At 38.9% G+C, this 14444-nt stretch overlaps 1 protein-coding gene across 1 annotated transcript in view; it reads right to left on the bottom strand.

Moving 5' to 3' along the window:
* The window catches only part of SUGT1 (SGT1 assembly cochaperone of MIS12 kinetochore complex), a 49780-nt gene that overhangs the window by 22496 nt on the left and 12840 nt on the right, over positions 1 to 14444 (bottom strand). Inside the window, exons 6-10 of the mRNA XM_048851520.2 lie at positions 11276 to 11329; positions 8568 to 8587; positions 7438 to 7472; positions 5559 to 5655; positions 4466 to 4573 (exon numbers count right to left, since the gene is read on the bottom strand). Of these exons, the coding sequence (XP_048707477.1) occupies positions 4466 to 4573; positions 5559 to 5655; positions 7438 to 7472; positions 8568 to 8587; positions 11276 to 11329 (314 nt within the window). The remainder of the gene's footprint in view (positions 1 to 4465; positions 4574 to 5558; positions 5656 to 7437; positions 7473 to 8567; positions 8588 to 11275; positions 11330 to 14444) is intronic.

Below are 14444 nucleotides of genomic sequence, written 5' to 3'. Positions count from 1 at the left end.
CTTCAAGTGTTATCTGAGTACAGCTTCACTTTAATAAGGCCCGAAACGTGTGCCTCACAACCCTTGTAAATTCCATATATTGTGCTATCAAAGCTTATAACTTTCACTGAAATCACGAACTTGGTTTTGTTCATAATGCAAACTTGCAACATGCACCTCTCCCCATCTTTCTTAACTCCATCCTGAGAATCAGTTCTCAATTCAAGCTGCATAGCTTGTAACTCACAAACAGAGGTTTTATAATTAAATGTAAAGTTCGCTTAGTCTTTCCAATTTGAGGATAAGCATGAATACATTTTGCACTGTGAGAGATGTAATTCCAAGACTGAAAAAAGCTTTATTTAGATGGAGTTAAAAAGAGCCTACCAACTTGAAAGGAGTTCACAATTCCATCTAAAATTTTGTATCTGCCATTGTTTCAAGTAACACTTAGAATAGCTATCAGATTAGTAAAAATTTCAGTAAGTTTGTTTACTTTGCATTTGTCAGCATTTTGTGTACAATTAGTTTTATTCATGGTGCACACACTTTAGGCCTTCCAAAACACTGTTTATCAGTAAACAGCTATAGCTGAGCTGAAAAACTTAAATGGCAGCAAGTAAAAATATAAACAAAAGTGGTGAGAGAGGTGGTAGTACTGGGTATGTTCTTAGGACTGCTGTAAGATTTTTAAAAATAAAGCAGGGAAGAAAACTTCCGATTACATTTTTTTAATGGAATTTAAAAATATTCAGGTTATATCAGGCCAATGTTTTTGAAAGGTTGCTCTAATAGTCAACATTAAAAAAAATCTAATGACAGAACCATTTAAGACTAAGAATGCATTACCTTTTAAAATTCAGTGGTACCAACTCAGAAAAATTCAATGTAGTTTCAGAAACGGTCTTCACTCTGCACCTATACCCACGGATTATCTGAAAACCTTCACCAGTGACAAACAAAAATTAATTCTGCCCTCTTAAATATATGAATTCCAACAATACCAATGTTGACTATTTCACTGTTGATCATATTGACATCCAGTTTATTTACTTATCCCAAAATTTCAGACTCTCACCTGACACCATCCCTAATCTCAAAATGCCCCAAATCTCCTTTAACTGCCAGAACCTCTAGCTTCTCCATTCATCCCCCTGTATAACTTTTGACAGAGTTATGCATATTCCTAGAAGATTCTGAATCAGCCTCAAAGTTAAAAATTTAGGGGCATAGAAACATTTCATATTATATTCATTTTAACAGAATATGCTACAATGATTTATTGAATTAAATGAGAATGAATACAAAGCCTCATTTCTTAGCATATATGAAATTGCCACAGAATCTCCAGTTTGCTGCAAAGAGCACTACAAAAACTACAAAATTCAAGCTTGCCATTGAGTACATGTTGACGAAGTGGGTATTCACCCATGAAAGCTTATGCTCCAATATGTCTGTTAGTCTATAAAGTGCCACAGGACTCTTTGCCGCTTTTACATATCTAATCAGGGAAATTGATGCTCTCAGCCCATAAAGGATGGGATAAGGTAAATTGGGCTCTCCAGCCCATACTGGAGGTGGTTGTGATTTCTGGACATCACCAGAAGGGTAAGATGCAAGATGTTGTAGGCTGTGGTCTGTAGCAAGTATGAACACTTCGGTCTAAGTGGTGGTTGACTTGCTGAGTCAGCATGTAAAATAACAGTTGGAGCAGCAGTTTGTGCTTCATATAGTTAGTGTGAGTGGTTATCAGCAGGAGTCAGTGTTAAAGCAGTGCTGAAACGTTAACTGAGACATCAGAGTTTCAGGTGTTTCAACAAAAAACTCAAAACACACCCGTCTTCCTAAAAACATCTAATATTTTAGGAGACAAAATAAAATACTCTGCCTTAGTTTTTGAAAGATTTTGTAAGGGGTTTTTTTTTTTTTTATTAAAGCAACTACATTTGAGACTAAGCTACCTTACTGTGTTTAAGACCGTTCAATTCATTCCAGTTAGGCTCCACCAGCTGGTCAAAACTTATAGCACTGATTTCAGTTATCACAAACTTCAACTTAACTTAGAGTTTCGTCACACTTCAAGAGGGCACACTTCAACTATTATCTCCACAATGAAAGATTCGAGCAACTAACTACCAGAATAAAGCTGAGCAGAATAAGAATTTCTGCCATAATGCGGATAAGAATCAAGGTTGTACAGTCTCAGCGTACTCAAGTGGAGAAGAAAAGGAATTGCAAGATACCTAAACCAAAACCTAGAATGGCTTTAAAGTCAACCAAAGAGATTATGGATTGCTCAACTCCAAACCAGCCAACTCAGATGAAATGCCTCCACATGGGGCTGTAGATGCCCACTTTATCTTTTAAAAAGTTACTGTTATTTTTATAGTGCTCAAGAGCATGTGAGGTGCTTTGCAGAACAGATACAGTGACACAGTTCCTGCCTCAAAGAGCTTACCATATAACTTCAGACATGATACAATGAGTATAATACTAACAGTAAGGTCAGAAAGGACAAGGGGGTCTCCCTCTCACTCCTCTCCTTGGGCCTACCTGCCCCCCCCCCCCCTCGACACAGGTGTTATCACAGCTCTAGAGCTGCAAGTTTATCCTGGTGTTCCCCGTCTCTCATCTCCCATGCCAAAACAGCTCTAATGCAGAGTACTGCTTAGTTCCTCCATGCACCCGTTCACAACAGCTTGGCCACCCACAGAATTGCTCCGAACACTGTGGAACCAGTGTAAGTAGAAGTAAAAGGCCAACACACCCCTCTTTCCTACATAAGGCCCTTCAGACTTTGGACCTACAGGGCATGTCGACATGGCAATTAAAAACCCCTGGCTGGCCGGGCTCGGGCTGTTTAATTACAGAGTAGACACTGAAGCACAGGCTGCAGCCTGCGTTCGGGATCCTGTGAGGTGGAAGGGTCCAAGAGCCTGGACTCCAACCTGAGCCTGAACAGTTACACCACAATTAAACAGCCCCTTAGCCTGAGCCAGCTGGTACAGGCGTCCAACTGCAGCATAGACACATCCATAGATAAATCTCTGCGTGTATTAAGGTAAAGGTTCAGGCTTAGCCCTATGAGTAAAACTCTGCTTGTATTAATGAAAAGGGGCTAAGATACTAACAGTCATACTGACGACCTATACTGATCACTGAAAACCTTCAAAAAATTCCTGAAAACATTTTTCAAAAGCAAGTATTTGGGTTTTTATCTATTTAAACCCCAATTTTTCATGTCCTGGATCTCCACAGACTTGCTCCCCCCCACACTCTCAAGAGTCTCTGCCAGATGGTTCAGCGTACCTGTACAGAGAGAACAAAGAGGGGAATTGCTGACCGGCGGCTGTTGCTGCTGGCCAGTTGGGGAAGCAAGACAGGTAGGGAACCTGGTCCTGATAGCAACAGGACTGCAGGGAGCAGAGCACAAGGCTGCACCCAGTGAGTACTGGCCCCCCAATTGCTTCCCCTGCCCTTCAGCATGGCCCAAGGGAACAGAGCCCCGTTTGCTTTCCCGTTTGCCACAAGTGTCAGGCACCTCCTCCCCTCATCTGCTGCCTCCCCCAAGAGTACTAGGTACCCCATGTCCTCTGTCCATTGAGAATACTGGACACACCTTCCTCCTCCTCCCATCCACAGTACCTCCTCTTCCCCCCTCTCCGCACCATGAATACCGGGCACCTTCTTCCATCCCATCCAGAGTGCTGGAGTCAGGGACACCCATCCGCTCTCCCTGCCAGACAGAGCCACCCCTCCAACTCTAGCTTGTCTACGGAGCTGAGAAGGTCCTTCATTTCCTGGGAATTTATGAGTGTATTACAAAAATTGATAAACACTGATAAATTCCCAGGAAATGAAGAGCCTCATTTATACACAAACTATGCTACTGCATAGACTACCTCCTTGTCTCTTATACTGAGATTTATCAAAGATGCTGAAATCATGCTGCCTTCAAGTGCTTAAACACTGTTTCAAGTATAGCATGGATTCATGAAAAGCATTCAAGAGTTAACTACATGGCAATTTTTTGCAAGCAGTCATCTGAAGAAAGCCTACATTAAGAATGCCTAAATTACTGCAACACTTAGGTTTTAAGTCAAGTCTTGTTTGCTGTATCTACATAAAGTTGCCTCGAATGACAAGCAACCTTTAACTCCTAAAAGTTTAGGAAAGGTTTTGTAAGAAGTTTATAAACGTATAAAGAGATGAGCACCACAGTGCTAGTGGTAGGTAAAAACATCCACACTTTATAAATGAAGTCATTTGCACTTAAGTAAAAGCTATCTTAGATTTTGCTAGCTTCTGATATTTACAAGTCTGTTTAGAAAGTCTTCTGTTGGCTGAAGGGCACCTTGAAAAAAAAACAATTCTGTATGAAAAAAACTAATCATTATGACTGTCAGTAGGAACACAAGACAAAAGAGCATAAATGTTTTCAACACCAGAAATATTCAAAGAAATAATTTACACTTTAAAAGCTTACCTTTGTTGAAAGCACTTTAAATGTACTTTGCTCTGGTACTATGGAATGCAGAAGAACAAGCTTCAAGTTGTAGTCTTCTCCGGATGGAAGTCTCACCAATGCATTCAGCTGTTAACAGATAAACATCTCTTTGTGATGACCACAGAGTACACTAGCTGCAATTTTCGATCTTAGCATTAATTTTAATCCTCCACTGACAACTTTCAGCGATTAAATGAATGACTCTTCACTTGGAATGTTTTAATGAAATGTCAAGCACAAGACAGGAATTTCAAACTGCACTATTTCTTACTGCATTATTCAACAATGATTTCAAAGTGCACTAGAAAATAAATAGGAGATTGTTGTTCCTAGCCTCCAACTAGCTACTCAAAAAGGCTGTTATCTCATCAGTTTGATCTGCATTCTTTAGGAAAGTGTTGCATGACAATAAGAAGATAGCAAAACATTAACAATGGAACACAAAGATTATGCAACTTCCCTCTTCCCACATACTTCAAACATTTACTTATGAAGTGAGATGTGTGCATGTAATCTGGACTGAAGTGAGCTGTAGCTCACGAAAGCTTATGCTCAAATAAATTGATTAGTCTCTAAAATGCCACAAGTCCTCCTTTTCTTTTTGTGAATACAGACTAACATGGCTGCTACTCTGAAACCTGTCATTAAAGTAGATACTACCTGAACATGTATGGTTTTGTTCACCAAGAATTAACAGTTAAGCAACACAAACCCATGTCTGGTGTCAGAATCAGAGAAACCTAGATTAATACGGTGCCAGTAATATACTGAACACAAATATACTGATGCTAGATTGCAATGCTTCATTTAAACTGGTTACCTCATGTCATGATTGTCAGAATAGATCTGAGGATACCAAAAGCATGGGAAGTAAAATATCAACATGCACTTTACACCATGTTCTCTACAACTTCCTACAAGAATGTTAACACTTTATTCTGCCTTTTTCATGGCAATTGAATGGACTGAATGATGCGATACAGAATGTCTGTATCAGCAAATAGATGTCCTGAAAGATAGAGATGCATATCAACTAAGAAGTTATTTTTCAGTGAACTCATAATGTAATCACCTCTTTCTCAGAAAATTGTACACTGATGTCATCCTTCTGTGCGTTCTTGATCATGAGAGTTACAATTATTTGAGATTCTGTTTGGTACCAGTCATACCTTTAAAAAGAGAAGGACATCAAAACTAAGTTTTCTTGCACGTGGTTCAAAAACATGTAAGTGAAAAATTCTCACAGTGCGAGAAAATACAAGTACTGTAGACCACAGTAACATTACAGGGTTTTGTGTTAATTGTTTTGAATTTACACAGCACAAAAGTCTGAGGTTTAGCAAGCAGAATGAAGTTATGAGTAGATTTTCCCTTCTTCCCCAATAGTTAGTTCAATGCACTTGAGCAAACAAGAACTGCTGGTGGAACAGAAAAAATGTACAACTGCTCTACCAAGAAGCAAAAATCTAAATAACTAATTTAGACACTTAAGTCTTCAAAAAAATCGATTTATTTAGAGGAAGAACAGTCTTATGCAGCAAGAGAGCAGGCTGGGTGGCTTGATGGTGGAACGTAAAACAAAAGGGACAGAGGACTGACTGCAACTGTCTGCAGAGAACTAACTCCAGAGGAGGGCAAATTAAGGTAAAATTTGGGGGCTTAGACAAATGGACAGCATCCCTTTAAAATTGCAGTTCTTAGACTTCTAGTGCTCTGTGTTCTTTCACCATTAGACTTCCTATTTAGCCTCTTCAGAACTGAAGTCACTTTTGAGACAATAAGTCATGAACATGGACAGCTAGTGAACTAGCCATTGGCGGGAGTGGGTGGGGGGGGAGAAAGAGCCCCCGGTCCCTCCCCTTCCACCCTGTCCTCTCCGCCCCCATCCCCTGCAGGAGCCCAGAGCACCCTCACTGCAGCCCCTAGCCCCAGAGTGCCAGGCAGCGTGGTCCCAGCACCCCCAGTCCCGGGCGGTGCTGCCCCGAGTTGGCAACAGACCGGCTCTCCTCAGCCCCAGACAAAGCCAGCCTGGGCCATGGGAGAGTTCTGGAAACTGCAGGAGGCAGCCTGGGGCCAGGGCCACGCCAAGCTGTTTGGGGAGGCACAGCCTCCCCCGGCCTATAACACCCATAACATGTGGTCTGGCTTAAACCTTAAAATGCAAAGAGAATGACCCAAAACCATTTTATTACAAGCAACATATAGCAGTCAGTCATCAATTACCACAGTGGTACTAGTTTCACCCTATACTTAATATCAGGGAACAAGTATCTGTCAACTATTACTACAAAGTTCACTTTTTCATCAATTTATATTGTATGAAGCATATATGAGAATCTCTCTGTTCTGATGCCTAAGCAATACCTAAGGTAGGTACAACTGAGAGGCACTATGTTTTGCCCCAGTTGAACATCAGTTGGGATACCTAATCCCAAATCCCTAGATATGTTCTGTGAGCTGATCATCTTCAGTGGAGAGTTCTTGGCTTGACAACAGCCTGTGTACATGGACTTTTTAGGACATACTGAAAAGCTGATCTACCAATACATTTTCTGAGAGGACGGGTTGGGGAGTTTAGTGTTGACATGCTAAATAAAGTCATTGCTTCCGAAGATTCTGAAGCTTATACTCGGAGGACAGGCACACTAAGCATAGCTAAATAAATTAATATATTAATACATTAATAAATAATGTAATAATACCAGGTTAAACAGTCTGAAGTTTATGATACATTAGGGCTCCTTACCGCTTCAGAGAAGATTTGGTATTTACCCATATCCAAACCATAAACACAATCAGCAAACATATCTGATCCAGTGTACAGAATTTAGTTTTAACATGTGCATTACAGAACAGACTAAATTTACAATTTGGAATAACGGCTTAATACAAATGCTATATAAAATGATTGTTAAATTATGTAAAGTGTAATAAAGCTAAAAAAGACTTACTTGATTTTTGATGGCTGAGTTTGCTGTTGTGTAGTCTGATTGTGGCATATGACATTTGAAAGACATTAAAAAGTTAAATTAGTATAGTTCACTGTATCATGATGTACTTTTCAAAGAAACATTCATAACATTATATACACACATTGTACATTAACAACTAAATTGCCTTTTTCTCCTCTTGATGCACAGTGCATTAACAAAGTTAAACAAACATTTTGAAAACAAATCTCCTGATTAGTCCCATAACCATTTATGTAGGAACCAGCAGAAAATAAACAACTGGAATGTGCTGAAGTCAAAGTGCTTTATAAATAGTAATTCAACTTCTCAGTTCAGCCATCTTCTCAGGCAGTAAGTATTACATCCATTTTGCAGCTAACGAAAGAGACAATGGTTAAATGGGTAACCTAAAATCACAAAGGAAATCTACAGTAGAGCTGGGAATGTAACCCAGAGTTCTTTACTTCCAATCTTTTCCTTTTAACCACAAGGCCACTGTCCTTGTGTATAACACTACTCTTGTCAGACTTTCCACATAGTACCTGTTTTCAATATGCATAAGTTGGGAGTAGTTTGAGAGTAACAGTCTCAAGGACCAACATAAGTTTCGAATGCCAGATACTATTGATACTGTTTCTAGAGACACAAGTTCAAAGGTTTTACCATGGTGCACAGTAGGAAGAGGCAACTGAAAAATGAACTAGAGCATCAGCAGAATAAAAATCTGCTTAAGTAACAGTTCATGCACTTTTAAGGCACTTAATAAATTACAATTAAAAGCAATTAGAATGCTTAAGTGGAATTGATTAATCTTGCAAGATTAATCATCCATTGTCCAAAGGAAAAAATTAGACTTGCTTTATTATAAAACGTATGCACATTGATATAACTGCTAGAACTGTGTGCTCGTTTAATCCTTTGTAAGAGCCTCCATAAGCCTGACATCAACAAAGAGCAGGACTTTAGGCTAAAGTTAACCCCCCACAAAAAATGCTATACAGTAGGAAGGCTTAAGTTAGTTAGTTTTAGAGCCTGTTAATATGAAGCAACTAAGAAAAGTCTCAAAACATGCTCTTGTTTAGTGCCACAATTAAGAGTAAGCCGCAAGTATGTTAAGGAAAACGCCTTACCATTTCAGTCTGTGATCCTTCTGTAGGGACAAAAACAAGTTGCATTTTTCAGAAAAGAGCAACATGTTTAATTTACAAGGTAGATTTGCTTCTTTCAACTTTCTTCAATTATTCAGAAAGATTCTGTATTTGTATCATAACACTATTTGTATCTACGGATTTAATTTCAAATGTTCAATTTCAAAAGTCATGCGAAAGGACAACTGCAACAAAAAGTATGTTCTGATTAACAGAATGATTGCATCTTCTGATCAGTAGTTCCTAACAAGTGAAGATGTAACAAACTTCTGTTATGACATGACGGCTTTGGCAAATCAGCACATAAAGCTTTGGTTTAAGATCTTTTACAATAGTTGGTACCTTGTTATCCATACCCTAGACATTCATGCTCAAGTTTGTAAGATAATTCTGATAAGGACTCTAGTTTCACAGAAGAGAGTGATGACGTTTAACCAACGAAGAGTTAAAATTATTTGGGCAACCTTAACTGTGCAATACCATACTATGAGAATTTTTTCCATACAAACCTTACAAATTTTTTTTTGCCAGAAATTCTAATTTAGAGATATTTAAGGTTAGTCCCTCTTTCAAGAAGTGAATAGCAAAGCAAAAAAATCACTGCTTTTTGCTTCTTTATAATGCACGAGGGTGCCTCAAAGATTGTTTTAAAGAACTCTGCTTTACTAACATTAAAAATACCATGTTTTGAATTCTAATTTTGCTAGAAAATCCTCTGGAGAATAGGTAAAATGACATCACAAGATGACTAAAACATGAACAGCTGAGAGGGGAGAAAGGTGTTTAAGCAGATTGAGTAAAACAGGGACAAGAACAAGCTCAATACTTGGAAGAAAAGCTTGGTGTGGCATATGACATGACATCCTCTCCCCTTCGAGAATGGAAAAAAACTCCAACCACAGTCCAAAGTGTTCCTCCAGCAAAATCAAGACAGCCAAGACTTGATATTCTTGTTATTTCTTCAGCAAAAGAGAGAAACCACTGAAAAATCTTGAGGCCATCTTTATATGATATAAATAGGGCCCTACCAAATTCATGCCTATGAAAAACGCATCATGAACCGTTAAAGGTGGTCTCCCCTCCATGAAATCTGGTCTTTTGTGTGAGCTTTTACCTATACTATACAGATTTCAAGGAGGAGACCAGCATTTCTCAAATTGGGGGTCCTGACCCAAAAGGGAGTTGCGGGGGGTGGGGGGGTGTCCACAGAATTATTTTAGGGAAGTTGCCGTATTGCCACCCTTATTTCTGCGCTGACTTCAAAGCTGGGCGGCTGGAGAGCAGCAGCTATTGGCCAGGCGCCCAGCTCAGAAGGCAGCACCTGTCAGCAGAAGTAAGGGTGGCAATACCATAGCATGCCATCCTTACTTCTGCGTTGCTGCTGGTGGTGGCTCTGCCTTCAGAGCTAGGTTCCCAGCCAGCAGCTGCCACTCTGCAGCTGCCCAGCTCTGAAGACAGCGCCACCACCAGCAACAGTGCAGAAGTAAGAGTAGCAGTACCGCAATCTCACCTACCTTGTGGCCACCCCACAACTCCTTTTTGGGTCAGGACCGCTAGAATTACAACACAGTGAAATTTCAGATTTAAATAGCTGAAATCATAAAATTTACGATTTTTAAAATCCTATGACCAGGAAAATGACCAAAATGGACCGTGAATTTGGTAGGGCCCTATAAAGGATAAGTACCAGACCGACAAAAAGAGTTATGTTCCTCTGCTGTTTGTTGTTAAATTAATATCAACTTATACTGCCCCCACTGATCTTTCTTTCCCAGTGCACACCAGGAAGGGAGTAAGTCTGCAGATAAAGTCACAGTGGAGGAGAAAGTAGACTTATGAGCTACTCCTTCATATCCACAGGCAACACATCTATGAAGCCCCTGGGCAACTTAGGAAAAGTAAGCTGTGCCAAAGTGCGGGAAAAGCTGCACTAAGTTGCATGCTCTGTTAGACTGGTCAACCCACATGAAGAATTAGTAAAAAGTTGACCACTGCTTCAGACAGTGCTCTCACACTGAACACTACATTACTACTCCAGATCAAAGCTGGTCCCAGCAACTAGTAGGAGCATGGCTATTGTTACTTTATCATGGTGTCACAGCTAGATGGATGAGAATGGTTCTTTTGATGAAGGAAACAGCCTTCAGAGAACTGGAGGCCCAAATCTTTAACTCTCCATTGTTTTTTTCCAGTGCCGCACCTATCAATCTTGCAAGCTTCTATTTTGGGGTACAGAGCGCAAGACATGCTCCAACATCACTACAGAGCTCTTACATTAAGTTCGTCTCCATGTACTTCTACACAAGGGCAACAGGAGTCAAAACTGTGTGGCTCCTAATATAAATTGGATTTATTTAAGATTATGTTCATTGGCAGATTTACCAACACAGGATTTGTATTAAAACTATGAAAGTTTCTGAAATATCTGGATTTTTGTTCTTGAAGTCTGAACTTGAAATAGGTACTTTTCCCATCTGCATGACTAATTCTCACATGGATTTTTTCCTTCAAAAATCTAAAGAAACATTTATAAAAGTTAAGCAAAAAAAGTCCTCACAGAAACAATTGGAGCACCTAGTAGTTTATTGTAAACAAAGACAAGTGCTATAAAGATTTCAGATTTTGAAAAAAAATGTTTAAAAGCATGGCAAATATCAAAACAAGTACAAAATAAATGAAGCCACTCTTACTGTTTAGTGTTTCTTCGCATCTTTTAATCCAAATAGTAAAAGAAGTATCCACATCTAGAAGAGATTGAATATACAACATTTCACTATCTCAAATCTACTACTCTAAAAATGGGTACTATTACTTGTCATGAGGATGCATAAAGGGCAGACTTGCAACAATGGAACTGTTTTGTTTTGATTCTTAAATATAGAAGGCTAGATATTAAGTGTCAGGACTCCTTCAAACCAATTATACTATGTTTGATATTAGTGTTTAATTACATAACTAACTCCCCAGCTTTGTTGGGCTGGATGTTAATACACTTAGAACTAACTAGTAGTTCAGTTAGCAAGTTAAATTAAGTTTGAACTGACCCAAATCTAGTATTCAGCTCTCAGGCTTCTTCACCACTTCCATTTAACTGTTCCCAAAGATGGTAAACATCTCTCCTCTGTTCTTAGAATGATCTCCTCAAATACTCATCCACATGAATTCCACTTGAACAAGTACAGAAAAGCCACTCTATTTGAGGGTACTCCAAAATTGTGAAGAAAAGTTTACAGATGACCCACAATTTAATGTGTTTTTCTAGGGGTTTCTAGTTGTATTAGAAAGTAAAGAGGGAAGAGAAATCAAGATTCTAGCTCTCTATTAAGCAACAATAAGACAGGGAGAGAATTTGCTAGAAGCCCCAAATTACTGGGTGAAGTCACTGGTGATTAGCAAGTAGGGACTGGGGTGCAGCTGTGGATTACTAGGCCTGGTCTTCACTTAACAGTTTTGCCAGCATAGCTAGGTCACTTAGGAGCGTAAAAAAACAAAATCACAACCATAATTGACATAGTTATACCAGCAAAAGCCCTAGCATAGACATAGCTTATCTTATTCAGGAAACTGGGTTTTGCTGGTATAAGATGTGTCTCTTCTAGGAGTGTTTGCCAGCATAGCTACACTGGCAAACCCTTTCTAGCATATTCAAGATCTTAATGGGGCTTTGTTTGCTAGAATCTAGCAACATCTTGAAGGTGGCAGGGCATCCTATGACACAATTCTATATAAAGCTGGCTAATATTTTTCTGTCTTTACATGGTTGAATATACTACATGATTAGTCTTTATGATTTTAGTAAAGGTGAAATTTGCAAATAGGTGATTAATTTATATTACTACTGTAAGACCACTTGCCTAGAGTTGAAGTGGTTGGAATATAAGTAACTCAATAGAATAAAGATCATAATAAGTAAAACAAATACTGTCAAGAGTTGATAGCGACAACAAAACAGAATTTATGATCATCTCACCAAAGGCTGAAAAAACCCAATTAATTGAAAATCAAGTCCACCGTTAAACAAAACTTTGTCTGTTGATATGAAACAACATAACGTGGAGCCTACAAGCAAGACATTTTCATGACACCACTGAAACGTACAGTAACGCCTGCAGGTTGAGCCATTGAGCTTCATGATTATAATCTTTCATTCTGAAACATCATTCAGATCAGAAGTGGATGGACCATAATACTGAGTTTCTTCCTTCTTTTCTCACATTTAAAATTGAAGATCCAGATTTCTAAAACAAGTCTGTTTGCAAAGGAGGTTGTATCAGTTAGCTGCATGAAAAAGGTCAAAAATGGTGCAAATACAAAAATCACAGAAGCCAAGACAGCTAAATTCAAAATCTCATCAATTTTAAAAGGGACTTGCACTCACTTCCAGTCAGATTAATATCAAGTGCGATCTTAGCATAACCTGATTGGTTTTGAAGAAACTCTATAGAGAATGAAAAGAAAATCATCATTTAAGGGAAAATCCAAAAGACTGGCAGACCTACCTAGTAAGCCAGGGACTCAAGTGTATTCTTTTAGGACAGTGTGCACATTTTGTGTTTGAATAATACATATGCTTACAAAGTAAATCATATTTGCAAAAGGTGTAAGGAATAAAGAGATTCTGTAAGTATATCAGCAAGTACATCATAAGCAGGAAGCCTGTGAAAGAACTGGAGGATCTGCTATATTACAGGGGATTAAAGGAAGCAATTAAGGAAGATAAGGTCATTGCTGAGAAGCTAAATGACTGTTTTGCATCAGTCTTCACTTCAAAGGGTGTTGGGGAGATTCCAATCTTGGCCCTGCTCTTCTCTTGAAATAAATGAGGTATTATCAAAGATTAAAAAGAGATGCTAGAAGAAACTGATAATTTAAGAGAGAAATAAGTCACTACACCCAGATGCTATACACATTAAAGTTCTGAAAGAGCTGTGCTAACAAAAGTATGAAATTTAACTATAAACCAGCCCTCTGGAACAAGAGTGATATAAATGCTGTACCTCTATTTTAAAAAAGTCTTAAGGGGTAAACTGGAGAATTACAGACCAGTAAGCCTTACATCTGTACCAGGCAAACTGGTTAAAACTATTATCCAAAATACAACATACCTGGAAGGTGTTATATGAGACAAGACCTAACCAGCATAATTTCTGCAACAGAAAATAGCATCTCACTAGTCAATAAAGTAGAGAGTAAAGGAGAACAGGTTTACAGTTTATTTTAGACTGGTTTCCAAAAGGCCTTTGACAAGGTCCCTAGTCTCACATGAATAAACAAAAAAAAAAGTTAAGCCGTTACAGGGTGAGAGAAGGGGGGGGGGGGGGGGAAGGAGGGGACTAGTGAGATAACTCTGACATCTGCAAATTTTGCTATTTAGATTAGCAAGGATCAGAGAAGACTGTGAGGGAACTTCAGAGACACCTAAACAAGCCAGGTGAAGCTAGGCAACATGATGGCAAATTAAATTAAATATCTGTAAATTCAAAGTAACGCATGCCGGAGAAAAAAATTTAAACTACTCATACACCTTAGGGGGTTCTAAATTAACAATCTGCTCAGGAAAGGGACCTGGGCATTATTGTGACCAGATCAATGAAGACCCCTGCTCAATATGCCACTGCAGTCAAAAAGTTTGAATTCATAAGAATGGAATGGAGAATATAATACCTTTATATGCTGCAATGGTATCGGGAAGGCTGTGTACAGTAATGATCACCCATCTCAAAAAGAATATTGCACAATTAAGTAGAAGGAGTTCAGAGAAGGGCAACAGGAAAAATCAAGGACATGGAAAAACTCTCATAAGAAGAAAGATTGCAAAGATTGGAATGGGTTACTGTACAGAGAAGATAAATAAGAGGG

The sequence above is a fragment of the Caretta caretta genome, chromosome 1 (genome assembly GCF_965140235.1).
Source record: "Caretta caretta isolate rCarCar2 chromosome 1, rCarCar1.hap1, whole genome shotgun sequence".
Taxonomy (NCBI): domain Eukaryota; kingdom Metazoa; phylum Chordata; order Testudines; family Cheloniidae; genus Caretta; species Caretta caretta.
Note: the sequence above shows the minus strand (reverse complement) of the source record. Positions and strands in the feature narration are given on the sequence as shown.